This window comes from Azolla caroliniana, unplaced genomic scaffold (assembly GCF_043228905.1).
Source record: "Azolla caroliniana isolate FFs.n. ecotype wild unplaced genomic scaffold, voAzoCaro1.0.p SCAF_1, whole genome shotgun sequence".
In the NCBI taxonomy this organism is placed as follows: domain Eukaryota; kingdom Viridiplantae; phylum Streptophyta; class Polypodiopsida; order Salviniales; family Salviniaceae; genus Azolla; species Azolla caroliniana.
The window spans coordinates 11859697-11875403 of record NW_028230436.1 but is presented as its reverse complement, the minus strand read 5'-3'; the positions used below and the strand labels follow the sequence as shown (position 1 = coordinate 11875403).

At 37.6% G+C, this 15707-nt stretch overlaps 1 protein-coding gene across 7 annotated transcripts; it reads right to left on the bottom strand.

The window, feature by feature from the left end:
• Window positions 1-6368: 6368 nt before the first annotated feature.
• On the bottom strand, window positions 6369-14540 carry LOC147869003 (uncharacterized). 7 transcript variants are annotated; one of them, XR_015530345.1, is made up of 10 exons: window positions 14179-14540; window positions 12212-12265; window positions 11480-11563; window positions 10711-10836; window positions 9390-9457; window positions 9195-9264; window positions 7237-7302; window positions 7139-7202; window positions 6913-6990; window positions 6794-6813 (listed from the first exon to the last, which is right to left on the bottom strand). XR_015530345.1 is itself a non-coding variant. In XM_087325673.1 (9 exons), the coding sequence occupies exons 1-9, from the start codon at window positions 14494-14496 to the stop codon at window positions 6772-6774; spliced, it is 927 nt and encodes a 308-aa protein (XP_087181799.1). In that variant the 5' UTR covers window positions 14497-14540; the 3' UTR covers window positions 6369-6771. The 7 variants fall into 7 exon arrangements, 5 of the variants coding, with proteins under 5 accessions (XP_087181799.1, XP_087181805.1, XP_087181793.1 ...); XM_087325673.1 differs by lacking the exon at window positions 7139-7202 and having other exon boundaries at window positions 6369-6834; XM_087325679.1 differs by lacking the exon at window positions 7139-7202 and having other exon boundaries at window positions 6369-6813; window positions 14179-14539.
• Window positions 14541-15707: the final 1167 nt, after the last annotated feature.

Here is a 15707-nt window from a genome sequence, read left to right as displayed (position 1 = left end):
GGAATTTGAGAGCAGGAGAAGGAGAAGGAGAAGAGTGGAGGAGAAGGAGAACAGAGAAGATTGAGGAAGAGGCATGATGAAGAAGAAAGAAAGAAGGTTGTGTGTAATAAGTCTGTCTGTCTGTGAAAGTGGACTTAAGTCTGAGAGTGAGAGTGAGAGTGAGTGGAGTGGGGAAGGTGGGTTTATATAAGGACGGGATTGAGAGCGGTTTCAGTTGTTTCTGCTTCGTTTTGTTTTCTGAGAAAGGCGGGTTTAGAAACAGAAGAGAAACAGGGGGGGACCCATTCATGAATACATATGTATCTGTTACACAATTTATCAAAAAGAAAAGAGTGAGCCTTATCCTCTACATTTAACTCTTCTATCTCTAGATATTTATATGTATATACATACATATTATGCATATCCAAGTTAACAAGTTATATAGACTATATGTAGTTGTGTACATATATACTATGAATAAAGGGTTGGTTTTGTCTTCTTTCTCACCTACTACCCACCCCCCAACACACCCACCATTTTTGGTCAAAACCCTTTTGTTGGGGGCAGTTGAGTGCGGGTCACTCGGCTCACTTGACACCATCATCCCACCCCTTCCTCCATTCACATCATATGTGTGTGTCCCTCGTAAGCATGATGTTCCTTCCCATGCCATGCCATGCCCCACTTGCTCACTCACTCCATATGTCGTTCTACACGATCCAAGAATAACACACTTGTGTCACTCGTCCGACATCGGCCCGTCGTAAGCGCCGATGTCTACCAAAACAACCTTTCCTTTTGTCAGAAAACACACTACCTACTTCTCGGTGACTTAGTCTGGTCTTCGTGAGCATCATCCCACACGCTCTCATGATTCATCTGTTATCCTCAACGTACCTCATTGCATGATCCTATGTATAATAATAAAAAATGAACACACTCGCCAAAAATGACAATGTGTGCCACTTCGACATGTTCAAGTTATTGATCCATCAAGTGGTTGTTTAGCGTTGTTGGAAATTCCCACTAGCCACTTGAATAGTCCATGTATTGCAAATATCTATAACACGTGAACCCATAAATTCAAGGTTATGAAGCACAGGCTTTACCATGAGATCATTCATCATGGGTGCCTTGATAGTGTTTCTTCAAAGTATCATTACTTAACAAACTTTGTTAACTTGTGTTGTGATAGTGTGACGATGTTTAGAATGGCTCATTTTGTTGAATGAAACAATATTATTGATCTTTGTAAACTTGTCAATCCTGATAAATGTTACTTACATCATCATCATCATCATAGTGTCTTTGGAGCATGCCTAGAATGATTTGATTTGTTCAAAGAAATCACACAATCAGGCCCATCAAAATATCACATTTTACTCAATATGCATCGAACGAAATGGCAATGACAAAGCGTGGTCTTGAGCAAATTAATTAATTCAAGGATCCATCATAATGAAGCTTCAATAGACCAAGCATTCCATGTGCTTGTACAACTATCATGGCTTGTGTGCTTTGGTCATGCATGAAGGTTTATATTAAACTAGAAAATATATTCAAACCAAGCTTGATGGAACTTTTATGACAAACTAAAACCCAAGCTTATTGTTAAAGACTAGAACCCATCCTTTTATGGTAAGGTTGCAAAGCAAAATCTTTGAACTTGCTACACGACCATTATTATTCGGAGCTTTGGTTTAGAACTCTCAAATGTGTTAATCAATAGTAATTTGCCAGATCAAATCAATACTAACTAGGATATCAAATTCTCTAATGTGATGGTATACAAAATTGCATTTAAATTAATATGCGACCAGAATGTCGAGAGTCTCCAATATGTTAGTTTAGTACATGGCAATGCTTTCACGTTACTGTGTGACGAGGATGTCTAAAGTCTCCAATATGTTAGTATATGACAGTGATTTCACAGATTCAATGTGTGCATCCATCTAGTGCATATAGTTTCTAGTGCATGATTGACTTTCTTGGGATCCCATGACCGTGATGAATTACTCATAGTCTAAAATATGATAATATTGGAACTACACTAACCAAGTGTGAGTGCTAAGTCCATCTCAACTAGTTGATGACATCTCTTGGCTAGATATAACCTACCCCCAATATCAATATTTTCAAGATGTGAAAGTGACTATTGAGCGCATTTCGAAACTTGCATAAAACCTCTAATAATCATGAAAGAAATGGGCTATGATGTCAATTACTTTTGTCAAGTTGATAGAGGTGTTCATGTAAATATCACGATGTGTCACATTTGTTTCGCAATGGGATTTAAATTTGCAACATTTTGTTGTGCACTTCATTATACTTGAATGTTTGTCAATGCCACTAGAATATGAATGGACATAAGTTGATAGACATATGGTGAAAAAAGTATAGTAAACATACTATATAGCACATCTATGAAAGTCCTAGTGATAGTAATCCCACAACCTCATATTGCACAAACTAATACACCTGAAGATTTGTCAATGCCATAGGAAGGTAGGTAGATAGACATAAGCTAATTGATGTACATCCAGAAGGAAGTATAGTATGTTTGTAGTGGTGTAATACATTAACTTTAATGGTAACACAAGATGTTAGCATGTTGCCCTAACAAACTCTATATCTAATGTGTAGTTGGTTGCCATAGCTGGGGCATGATTTTTCTTGTTGAGTAATATTGGAGAGACGTCATGAACATTTTGAATATCCAAATTGTTGAGCCCAAGAGATATCACTCGTGGCTCATCCTTCGTATTCATTGCAGTCATCGTGTCTATGCAATCATTTAGCCATTGGATGAACATGAAGTTATATTATTGAACCAATTTTATTCAACGATGGGAATGCTTGTTGTATGGTCGGAACATTAGAATTCTACATGTCGACATGTTGTCAAATTCAAGCAATCGATATGTTAAGACTATGTAAATTCATTCTGGAATAATACTCACTTAAACAACTGTCCTTGACTAGTGCATCGCACGTCATCCTATTGTAGGGCACATTTTACGTTTGATCTTGTTGATAATGGTGTACCTCTCAAAAATAGTGTCACTTGATTGGATTGATGAAGCTTAACAACCTAGGATGTGGAGGACGATCATGATGACACATTTGTCAAACAACAATAGCCTTTTCATGCTTTATGAGAAATCCGTCAAAGTAAGTATGCATAGTGTGTTTTCACAAAGTTGAACTTGTAACGAAGAGGATGGATAAGAAGGGTATGGCTCGTGTCCCACATGACTCATGGGTGGCATGTCACTACTTAGTCATGCTTTAATATGGGAGAATCGCCAATTTGCAAGATGCAATTTGATAGGGTATGATAAGAAGCAAAAAAACAAATTAGCAAACTAAATGCCAAATGCCTATCCTATCCTATCCTATCCCGTATCCCATATCCTATTGACAATTTGGGGCTTTTGCAACTGATTTTGTGGCCACCTAATTTTATTTATGGGTTGGTTTTTTCCTTCAAGAAAACCATTGGCTCTTGGCTCTCTCTCTCTCTCTCTCTCTCTCTCTCTCTCTCTCTCTCTATATATATATATATATATATATATACATATACATATATACACACACACACTTTTAAAGGAGAAAGACAAACAGGCTTTTGTACAAAAAGTCAAAGAATCAAGAGGAAAAGTGAGAAAGAAAGAAAGTGAGAGAGAGGGAGCATTTATGAAGAAAAAGGCAGAAGGTGGTGAGTAGGTACAACATACACACACACACACACGTCTTGATGGAATGAATGCATTGATGTGTTGCTGTTGTACTAGGATGGAATTCCTAGACCAGTGTATATGTATATGTATATGTATATGTATATATAGTTAAAAAAACAGAGATTCAACGAAAAAAAAGAGCTCTCATTAAATGCACAAATCACAAGGATCAACAGTACATGCACAATCATGGAAACAAACAATGTGGTTGTTCATCTCTCTCCCTCCGTCCTCCTCTCTTGACTTTCTTAACAAAGAAAAGCAAAAGCAAAAATCTGTGTGTGTGTGAGAGAGAGTGAGTTAGTGGTGGTGGTGGTAAGTAGTAGTTAGTAGAAGAGCAGAAGGAGGAGGGACGTAGCTATAAATATGGATCTCTGAGTAGGTATGTTTTAGTGTGTCCTTCCTTCCTTCCTTCCTCCATCCATCCATTCCCCCCTCCTTTCTCCTCTTTGCTTTTCTGCTTTTGTTCCTCACTTTCCTTGCCTTTTCCTTACACTTTTTTAATTAAGGCTTTTTGAGTTTGAGACGTGTGGCCATGGCCACCACCTTTGGGCGAGCTCCTTGTAGCAGTAGCAGTAGCAGTAGCAATCGCAGTAGGTTCTTGTTGATGTCCATGATGATGCTGCTTGCCCTTCTCTTTGCCTTCCTCTCTACTTCCTCCTCTGCATCTAGGCATTCCTTGGTGGATAAGACCTTCTCTTCTCATGGTGCTGCTGCGACTTCCGCCGTCACCACCCTTGATGAGTCCGAGAAGCAAGTGGCTGACCATCTCATCGTCAGAAGCTTAGGCTGGACCCCATGGGGGGGGGACTGGAATTCGAGGCGTAGGAATAGGAACGGTGGGGGAGGCGGCGGGGGCGGAGGTGGCGGCGGATCTAGCGGCGGAGGCGGAGGCGGAGGCGGCGGGGGATCTAGCGGAGGCGGCGGCGGTGGTGGCGGCGGTGGCGGAAGCCGAAGCGGCGGAGGTGGTGGTGGTGGTGGTGGAGGAGGAGGCCCCAGAAGCGGCGGCGGCGGTGGAGGTGGCGGAGGAGGAGGAGGCGGCGGCGGAGGCGGAGGCGGTGGCGGTGGTGGCGGCGGCGGCGGAGGTGGCGGAGGTGGCGGCGGCGGCGGTAAAGGCGGCGGCCATTAATGCTTTTGCTTTTCCATGACATGCATTTTGACCCAATGGTCCTTTGTTTTGTAGCCATCTTCATTTCACAAATCTAATAAAAAGTTTGACTTTGAAATACCTCCTCCTTTCCTCCTATGACCTTGACACATTATTCCCACTTTACTTGTCTTGACTTTACTTGACTTAGACGGAGTGGCCCACATTTATAGTGAAATGAAAACTAATCTAAGAAAGATCACGGAAAGAGTGATTAGTTCGTTATCCATGTTTTCGTTATCATAGGTTGGCGGTTCATCAAGAGAAGTCCACACTTATTGTCACTCCCCCTCATATTTCGTGTATTTCAAGGAACACCATGATCCTACATTCCTATAGAAATCACCTCATCTAGAGATTCTCACGTCGCCTAGACTTCGAACATTTCACAACTTCTCATGTAACCTAGCCTTCAAACATTTCACAACTAAACAGAAGTCACCTATATTTAGACGATAAACATACCCTATGGGTATTATTGCTAAGGTTCAAAATATTGAACTACTCTCGAAAGTTGAGGGATGAGAACTTTGGTATATGCATGCCTAAACTACCCTTGAAAACTCTAATGATGCATACCAATTATGAGGGTTCAATAGTGCGTAATGGAGAGGTTTTCTACGCCAATGTTTCATTAAAAGAATGTGTGGGCTTGATCCTAGAGTTAGAATAGTACATTGTCAACCACACGTTCACAAAGAGAGAACGTTGAAATAACATATTCTCTCTCTCTATCAACCAACATAGTGGATATTGCTAGCTTGGTACTTGATCAACATCACGATAGTGTATACCCCACATCATGGAGTCTAGGTTCTTCACAATTTTTTTATGTTGTGGAGGTTATAGAAGTCATACAACCATATCATACACATACACTATGAAAATATATGTACATCTTCACATTAATTATTTGTTTCTTGCCCAAAGTATCAATATTATGCAAGCAATTTGCAAAACCATACCTATGTAGGCCAAACAAGTTCATGTATGATACAATTCTACACGCTTGAAGGACACAAATAAGGAGTGAACGGGGAAGGGGACAAAATAAGGTAAAGGACGGTAATCAAAACCATGATAAAATGTCTAACTTGAAGATATAATAGCATTTGCCTCATCATAAAGAGAGAATGTTGTAAATATGGCCTGGTTATCTATATTAGCAATAAGAATAAATGTGTGCAAGTGAACCTACCACTCTCTACCTCCAAATTTGGCCATCTCACTAGTGGTCCAATGGTTCCTCAAGGTTTCTAAAAAGCAATAAAATGTTGGCAGGTCCTAAAATACCAATCACAAGCACGTGTGTACCACAATGTTACTATTACAACAAGCCCCTTTTGTATTTCAGTGCAATGGAACATATAACCGGTTGAAGGCAGCACGTTTCAACTTACACTAATTTCATGATGGGATGTGTAGATAACTTCATGCAAGAGACAGACTAAATCCTCAAGTTTTGTGAGAGACACAATACGGCAAATCTATACACAATGAAACACATAACAAATCTTCTATTCTCTGGAGTCAAATCTCTTGATTGTTATGATTGTTTGAGCATAATCTCATGTATCCACAAATTTATCAACTCCAAATTTCTTCAATGACATGATCTTGTTCTCTCAATCAACTTGCACCCCATGGTACTTTGTGCTTATTCCAACATTAAGATCAACTGCTCTCCCATAAAAAATATGCAATAGCATCGTCACTCATTTGCCATCTATATACAATGGAACACTTATAATGAGCATATTCACGCCTTTTCTGGCAATTAGTAGACGAAACATGTCAACGCTTGTGTCATACATTGATATTGGATACAATGGACTTCACGTCCATAAGCAGCTTGTGTCATACATTGATATTGGATACAACGAACTTCACATCCATAAGCAGCTATCGTTTTCTACAAATGGTTACCCCATCTCCTATTGGAACCTGTTTTGAAGTAATCACCAGCTGAAACAATCATTGAACTTGACATCCAGATTACAGCTCTAGGAATAAACAAAACAGAAAAATCTCACAATAACATACCATGCTAGCGTCCACTCGAATATCTTGATGTATAAAACTATTTAGATTCCTCAAATGTCGTGTGATCTCGTCATTTACCTAAACGGATGATTAATCATTTCCAATTTCCAAAAACAAAAGCACGATCAACAATAACAGGGGTTCTTTTCAAAGCATACTAGGCCTGATTGATGTTAAACAAGAGAAAAATAACATATTTACTCTAATAAACTGTAAGAAGATAGACCTTAAACATACAGCATACTTCAGGTCAAAGCATCTGCCCAAAACCTTGATAGAATTCTGACAGTCTTCAAAAGCTATTTTGAGGTATAGTGCACACACCTGAGGGTCAGCAATCTTCCCATGCCAAAGCACATTGTCTATAGCCACCAGACCTCCAGGACGTACCTATAGCAATTTGAATAGGAAACAGTTTTTGTACCTTCATTTCTCCTCACCTAATCTTACCCAAAACAAATTTCAATTCTGAATTCGTGTTTGAGCTATCATCTGATAAGCACATATGCCCATTTGTATTTCCATTAGTTTGGTATCTCTTTTGCTAAAGTATTCAGGCAAGAGTTCTGAAAATGGTTACAGCAGCTAACCAGGTATTTTCACTGTTATTAAAGTCAACATATACGAGAGTAAAAGTTCTCAGTTTGATACAAGTGAGATGTTTCAGGTCCATAAATAAAACGAGCACAGTTAGCATATGACAATGCCAATACTTCTTACAACATAATGTCTAGAATCTCAGCAAACAAAAGATCATCCAGAAACTAGCATATAACTGTGATATTTGTAGAACCTTGTGTTTTGGACTTTTTCAAGTTAGTTTCAATAATAGTAGTTTAATTGTGCTATTGGCATCTTGAAGCGAAATCTAAATCAATGAATAAAGTAGCAATTTAGACCCAAGAGTTCCTTTGGACCTCTCAGAATGTCAAAATAGCTGTCCTTTCTTTTAACTCCTCCCTCAAAGCAGGTTAATGGAATTCTGTACAGCTTCGCAGAGGTTTAATATGCTCTGTAACTACCGCTTTTATTACAGAGCATCAAACATTTATGCTTGCCAATAACCTCTTTGGTTCCCCTGAAGAACGATGGGTCAATTGGTTCTTTGCCAGCCAATAACCTCTTTCGGAACTGGCAAGAAATGCTGAATTCAGGATGGTATTCTAGTCTTATTTTTTAAGGCCAAGATCTTTGCCATTGACATCTGCATTATGATAAAGAGGCCTTCGTCATAGAAAATATTTCTTCTGTACAATGCCATTGAGGCAATGTTCATAGGTTTATTCATTGTCCAATTATTCCATCAAATTCAGGCATTAATTTCAGCGTTATGGAACTTGATGACAGGAGTTTCTTTATCTGTATTTCACTGGGCATTTGCTCAAGTGAATTAATCGATACCTTGTCAACCATATATGTTTGCCTTTGATTTCCTTCGGTATTGGGGTTAATTGATGGACACCCTTGCAACATGGTATTCTGAATCGTTTTAGCCCCTTGAAACTCATCTTTGCAGTCTTCTGGACATTGCTCACCAGAAGTACATTTTTGGAATATATTGCTTCAGCAGTTCATATCCTCTGCTGTGACAGTTGCATCTGATGCAGTCTGTATCTGTAGATAGTGTTTTTATAATATAATGTCACTTGCAATGCCCACCGCCACTCATCTTAATTTGCAATATCTCTTGATGAATCACCCTCAAACTCATCTTTGCCTTTGAATATTGCCAATTACCACCACTCTCCAATGATAATTTACAGTCCAAAAGCTTTATCCACACTTAAACAGTCTTTACAAAAAAAAGTCGTAGTGAAAGAAGATCCACTTTATGGATACATGAAAGGAGGTGCTGGAATAATGGGAAAGAAGTCACATCCTGTAATCAATGATAAACTGAACTAAAGGTAACAAAGATTCTTTAGGATGACTCCCGTTCTCCGCCATTAAAATCTTCACAAATGTATCACATTCATCAATGTCTCACAAAGAGTGCTCAACAAAGAGCGAAAGGAATGGTAAGATCTATTTGATCAATGGTGATACCCAAATAGATTTTTGAAATGGGCATGGGTCAGTGTTCAGTTATTTATCTTTAAAAAACTGAAAGGCACCATTTCTAAGACTAAATTAAAACTAAAAGACTGTACAAGCAAAAGTTCCAACCTGAGTAAGAGACAGTTATGAATAAGAAGAAAATGACCTGAAAATCTTCTAGAGAACACTGTAGATACACTGCAATGATTTGACTCTCAAACTTCTTAAAGAGCAATAAAGCATACCAACTGAAGGAATAACTCATAGTAAGCACTGTAGTTTCTCTTATCAGCATCAAGAAATGCGAAGTCATAACTGCATACCAAAATAAAATCCAACAACTAAAATCAAACTCTTTAAGAGATGCATTTCCATAAGTAATAATTCACCTTTCTACCAAGTCTTGACAAATAAACATTCATTGTAAAAGTTACGATTACCTATTTGCCTCTCCTTTATCCAGGAATTTCCTTAACGTATCCAGGCCCATTCCATGGTAAATATCTACCTGCAAGGAATAAAAACAATTGGTTTCACACCTTCCGCAGATTAACATTAAGACCATTAATTATGTACCTTCACTTCCAACATTCCCAAGTTAACAAACAAAGAACTAAATATCAACTGGTACAAAAGTTGAATCAGAATATACTAACAGTGCAGCCCTCTAACACCGCACAAACATGAACATAGAGAAAATATACAGACTTTAATCTCGACCACAGACTTAGCAGACCAACTTGCTCACTACAAAAAAGTTCAATTATGTGATGCAAATATTTAGATGCTAAAGAACTCTAGCAAAACTGTCGCTAGAGAATCGAAGATGGGGGTGAGGCTATGCAATGCAAGTCACTCAGCTCGGAGTCCTTTGAGACAGTGACACAGTCATCATTGTTTTGCATTCGTTTAATACAGTTTCTTAGCGGTTTTTGGGAATTAGTTGGATGGATTGAAGCATCAAGCACATAAGATGGAGGCAGGAAGCCTAGGTTAGAAGCTCATAAGACATTTACCCCAAACGGATTAGCTTTTGTATCTTGCTTTTGTATTAAACAGCCCAGTGTACAATGTGAATTATTGGGATGGATTGAAGCATCAAGCACAAAGGAAAAGAAAAGAAAATAAGGCAATGAAAAAGGATTGCAGCAAAGAAAAGAAGAAGGCAAATGGGACATGGCCTCAAGGACATCAAGGTGTCAACTCTAAAAGATGATATCAAGGAAATTGACCTCCTTGAGAAAGAAATTGTCACAATCATCACCTTACAGACAAATTCTATAGCTAATGTTAATGGGTTAAGGGTAAGATAGTCAGAAAACTGGTCATCTGAGGAACTGAGACAAACCCATATGGACCTATGATGTGGGAACACGTAGTTGTCTGGGAGCCTGAGATGTTGAGCTATATAAAGGGGATTAGCTACCCCCTTCATTATGGCATCTTGATACGTTGTGAAGACTCTATTGGTGAGGTTACGCTCTCTTCTTCGAACCATTATTCAACATCCAAGGTATAACATAAGGTAACATTCAGTGGTATCGGACACCAATGGTATTTTATGCTCATCTCATGTCCTTCACTCGGGGTTGGTTGGTTTGGTGAAGTATCCTAAATCAATTATTCTCCTTACTCTCCTATTGTTTTGCTTATCATTAGTACAATCCTTAATAGAAATGGAGAGCATCAAAAAGAAAGAAAAGGTAAATGGTAGCATGACTTAAGAAGGTACAGCTTCTAGCTAAAAGATTTTGAATTTACCTTGTGGGAGACTCCAGCTCTTTCATAATATTTTCTTGCAATATCCAATGAGCTCTTATCTCTATCACATGCAACAAGACGACCATGTTCAGGAAGGGCTAATGCCACTGCCAACGAAGAATACCCCTGCACCAACAAAGATAGCATTCACACACTTAAGCTTCTGCAACTTTGGTTCCAAATCCTAAATAACTGTCTTCAGACACACTTGCATCACATCGTGATATGCCTCACATAAGCTCCATGCTCATACAAACAAAATTAATTTACAATTGTTAAACTCAAGGACTAAACACAGGTAAGAATAGCAAAACCAGAATAGCAAAATGAGATGACTCGCAAGCACGGTCTATAATTATAAAACCTAGAATATTAATATAGAATTATATAAGTGGTGGAAAACTGTAGTACAAGGTAAAACTCCACAAATCAAAGGTAAACCTAATGCACTTCCATGATTTTGCACCCACATAGAGAATGTTTTGTATGACACAAAGGAAGAGACTCCAGCTACATGTTACTAGCTTAGGCATGTGACTCTCTTTTACTTTAAATCACATCCAGATGCAGAATCAGAGTTTCAGGCACTGTCACCCAATAATACATCCTGGATGGAGCTTACTATATGGAAATACAGAATCTCATCCAAATAGAATCATCATACCAGGCCATCGCCAGAATAATGTGAAATCAACAGAGATGTGCCAATCCGGTGAAAGCTTAATATATGTTTCGTTCTCAAAACATTGTTACAGAAATATAAACTTACTGTAAAGGTGCCAAGTTCAATGCAGCGTTCAGCACCCATCAGCTTCACAAGCATGGCAAGAAATTGGCCTTGGTCCGGAGAAACCTGTAAAATAGTTAACAAAAACATGTGTAACTTATTGCATACAAGCATATATATTCAGTTTAGAACATTGTATACCCCCGATTCATTCACTTTGGAATGAAATGACCAAAAAGTAACAGTGACAAAAAAACATGAAACCAAATATTCATATAAATATATATCTTACCTTCAGGTAAATATATTTTGATTCACGAATTAAGTACAATTATAGAAATTAATTACATGGAAATTCAACCTATGTCTATATAAGGTTGTGCTTGCTTGTTTAACTCCAAATGTCAAAGTTGTAGATTGAAATGAACAAAAAACTATACATGTAAAAAAGAAAAGAACACTCAATTTCACAAGAACAAGCAATTTACATAATTCAAAGGTTAAAGACTCCAAGATGCCCCTAACCTTAATTTCCTCAAATAGCCCTAACCTTTTGTTATTTTTTGAGATAGATTAAATGAATAGTTCAGGAAAGAATGAACAGGGAAACATGTAATTACTCCAAAAGCACATATCACAGCCTCTGAGGGGTTGACAAAAGTTAGTTCAGGAAAGAATGACCAGAGAATTAAAGACAAACTCGGGGGTCTTTCAGATGTTTCCTCTAATCAGAATTGCCAATTCTAAATTTCCAACAAAATTTAAACACACAACCTGCATTGGACTTCCCCGCATAGTAGATGTCTCTTCCCGAAGCTCAGCAAGTACCTGCATATTAGATGACTAATTTAGTAATTATACCAGATGTAGACCAAAGACTACTGAAGATGCTCACATTATGCAAACATTCAAAAGTATAATGGCCTAGTAGTGATGTCTGAATTTCATAAACCTATAGCTTGTGCATTTAAACTGCACAATTGATATGCACAACTATGTTCATGGTGTTCATGTGAATATCACTGATAGTATCAAGGCACTACATGTAGCATTCATTCCCTATGAATACCAATTAGCAATCAGCAACAGTTCAGTTTGAACTGAATTGAACCGTGAAACTGCGGCTTATTGGTTTAAACGGTTTGGTTCAGGTTCAAGATTTTTAACAGTTCGGTTACGGTTCAATTCATTTTGAGGGTCAACAATTTAGTTCAGTTCAGTTTGAAACCATGGTGTAAAAGGTTTAAACAGTTTGACGGTTTAGGGTTGCCACTTGATTATTTTCTTACATATTTTTTGAACAACCTTTTCACTTTTAGGCCTAATTCTGACATTTTGGGAAAAATCTGCAAAATTTTGAAACATTAAAATTTGAAATATTGAAAAATTTTAAAATTTTAAAAGTGAAAATTCAAATTTTGAATTTTGACCTAACTTGAAAACCAAAGCCAAACCATGAAACCGTGACTTTTACGGTTTGAATTTTTCGTAATGGTTCAATTTGAACGGTTTCGGTTTAGATGGTTTCGTGGTTCGGTTCGGTCTAAGTTTCAATTTTTTTGAACTGTTCGGTTTTAAACTGTTTGAGTTTGACACTCGCTAACCGAACCAAACCGTTGTGGATTGTTAATACCAATCATAACTAGCAAACCTACACCAGGTTAAGTTTATTCAACGTGGGTTACTCCTTTAGCCGGACGCAATTCCACTAGTACGCATTTTGGCATATAGGTTATTTCACGAAGGGAACTTTGCTACATTGATAAACCAAAATTTCAATCTTAACGCTCAATTTGCTTTCTTTCAATTGATATGGTTCTTACATCATCTCAGGCATGATGTTCTTTGGAAGTAGAACACTCTAAATTAGATGAAATATTTAAAAATGAGACGAAACACTCTAAATTACTTTCTGTAGTTTCCTTGGTAGTAGAACAGCCTAAATTAATTTGCATTGCCAGCATTCCAATTGTGGAAGATGATTGAATGTTCATCGAATCTTCAAGACCATGTATGAAGCAGATGGAAGACTGGAGAAGCATAATATCGAACTTATGATCGAACTTGGTAGTAGAAGAGCCTAAATTTATTTGCATTGCCAGCATTCCAACTGTGGAAGATGATTGAATGTCCATTGAATCTTCAAGACCATGTATGACGCAGATGGAAGACTGGAGAAACATAATATCGAACTTATGATCGAAAGAAATAGAACAAGATTGACATCAAATAGATCAAGAAATAATATTGCGATGGAAGTATCATTGACACCAAATAGAATAAGATTGCCTTCCTATGAATGAGTGTCTTTGGTTTAACAAGGTCCACAATAGCTCATTGAAAAAAATTACAATTTCTCATAATTTCCTATTTTCACAAAAAAAGCATGGTATTTTTGCACAATTTCCTATTATATAATGCAGGAAAACTTTAATCTACTAAATTCCAGTAAATGTGTGGTATTTTCATGACAAATTCCTATTATATTTCATCCATAAAAAAGAAACAAAAACTCTTCAAATGCTAAAATACTATAAAAGTTGGCATATTTCTGCACAACTTCCTATTATCTCATGACATGGAAAAGGGTTCGAAATGAAACTTCTTCAGCCAAATGGCATAGGGAAATGTATCCAAATTAACATTATGTTTCAAATAATGATTTTCCCATGATTTTTTATGATTTATAAAGGACTAAACTTAACAGCAGGAAAATAACAGACAAATGCTCTACTTCTTACCTTGGGTTCTCTGGTGTGTGAAAGAATGTATTCATAGAGAGGTTCATCCACACTGATGATCTGTTTTCCGCCATAGAGATAATCTGAAGAAGTGGTGGTTGATTCCTTTTTGGCAACGACAGGGGAGAAAGAAGAAGAAGAAGAAAAAGAAAAAGAAAAAGAAGCAACCACGGGCATGATCTTGGTCCGTGGTGAAGAAGGAAAAGGTTTGGTGGTGAAGAAAGCCTGCAGGGAGGAAGAAGGAGAGCGGGAGCTGTCCAGAAGAACAGAGGAGCGCAGGAGCCGCAGAGCTGCCATCGGAGATGGCAATGCCGCCATGTTGAAGATTGGACAGACAGACAGACAAGACAGACAAGACAGACAGACAGACGGAAGAGACTGAGAGAAGAAGCAAAGAGTAAAATGAGTCATATGTATGTACATATATTTTCCTTTCTCTACATTACCCAAATCCAGCACTTTCTCTAAATTGCCACTGTACCCTCCATTGTTTTTCTTAATCTCCTCCATATGTTACTGCTATACCCCTACCTTTTCTCTAAATTACTAGAATGCCAAGTTATGTATATGTATACATATAGTTGAGATGCTTTCCTTAAAACCCTCATATTAACATCAAATTTGTTGTGAAGCTAAGCTTCTATACCCTATTAATGACTTATGTAGTTCCCTACCATCATTCTTTTATGCCTCTCATAGTACATATTGATGAGCACATTGCACATCTATATGTACCTAGTTTTTTTTGTCTTCCTATTCTCACATCTATGACTTTCCACCCATATGATCTCAAGGTTATAAAGCCTTAGATTTATAATTAATAGCTTTCAACGTTCACATATCGCAATATATAGCACATAATACGTTAAATGATTGTCCTTGGCATGGGTTTTGTCCCAAATATTGTACATGGGACATACTAAGAATGAATGAATGTGCGTGCGTGTGTGTGTGTGTGTGTGTGTGTAACCACAAGGTTAATATGCTCCTACAATTGCTAAGATCTACTCTCTCTTGTAAACTTTCATCAGTAATGTTATATAGATTTCCCACAAAAATGAAACAAAATGGTATCACTTATAAATACATATGATATGAATACAATATGTACCAATGTGTGTAAGACAAATTTGAATTTGAGACAAGGAGGTTTTGTCATGTTGATACTTCCGTGGTTTGTAAAGGAGCACACTTATGAGATTGGGATGTGAAAACATTGCAATTATTGAGATTTTCGAAGCATGACCATTCACTAAGATGTGACATATCATGTTGTTTGCATTGAGACTTCAAACTTGTTCTTTCATGAGAAAAGTCTGTGATATCATCCCTATATGTCGTGCTCAAACATCCTGATATTAATTATGAGCTCATTGAATGAATTGAAGCTTTGTCCTCAAAGCTATATCACACATAAACACAAGTGTAGGTAGGATTCATATAGCCACTTTTTGTTCTTTCTCTAAATGTTTGCAAATATGAACCCAAATCAAGTCATCCAGAAACAAACATATAAGAAAACACAAGGT

What these genes read in the sequence shown, in the direction of transcription:
- LOC147869003 (XM_087325667.1), bottom strand. Translation starts at nt 14,496, where the DNA reads ATGGCGGCATTGCCATCTCCGATGGCAGCTCTGCGGCTCCTGCGCTCC. An exon ending in TGCGGGGAAGTCCAATGCAG is followed by an intron (nt 11,564 to 12,211) that starts GTTGTGTGTTTA and finishes ACTATTTTACAG; the next exon opens with GTTTCTCCGGACCAAGGCCA. An exon ending in TTGAACTTGGCACCTTTACA is followed by an intron (nt 10,837 to 11,479) that starts GTAAGTTTATAT and finishes TTGTTGGTGCAG; the next exon opens with GGGTATTCTTCGTTGGCAGT.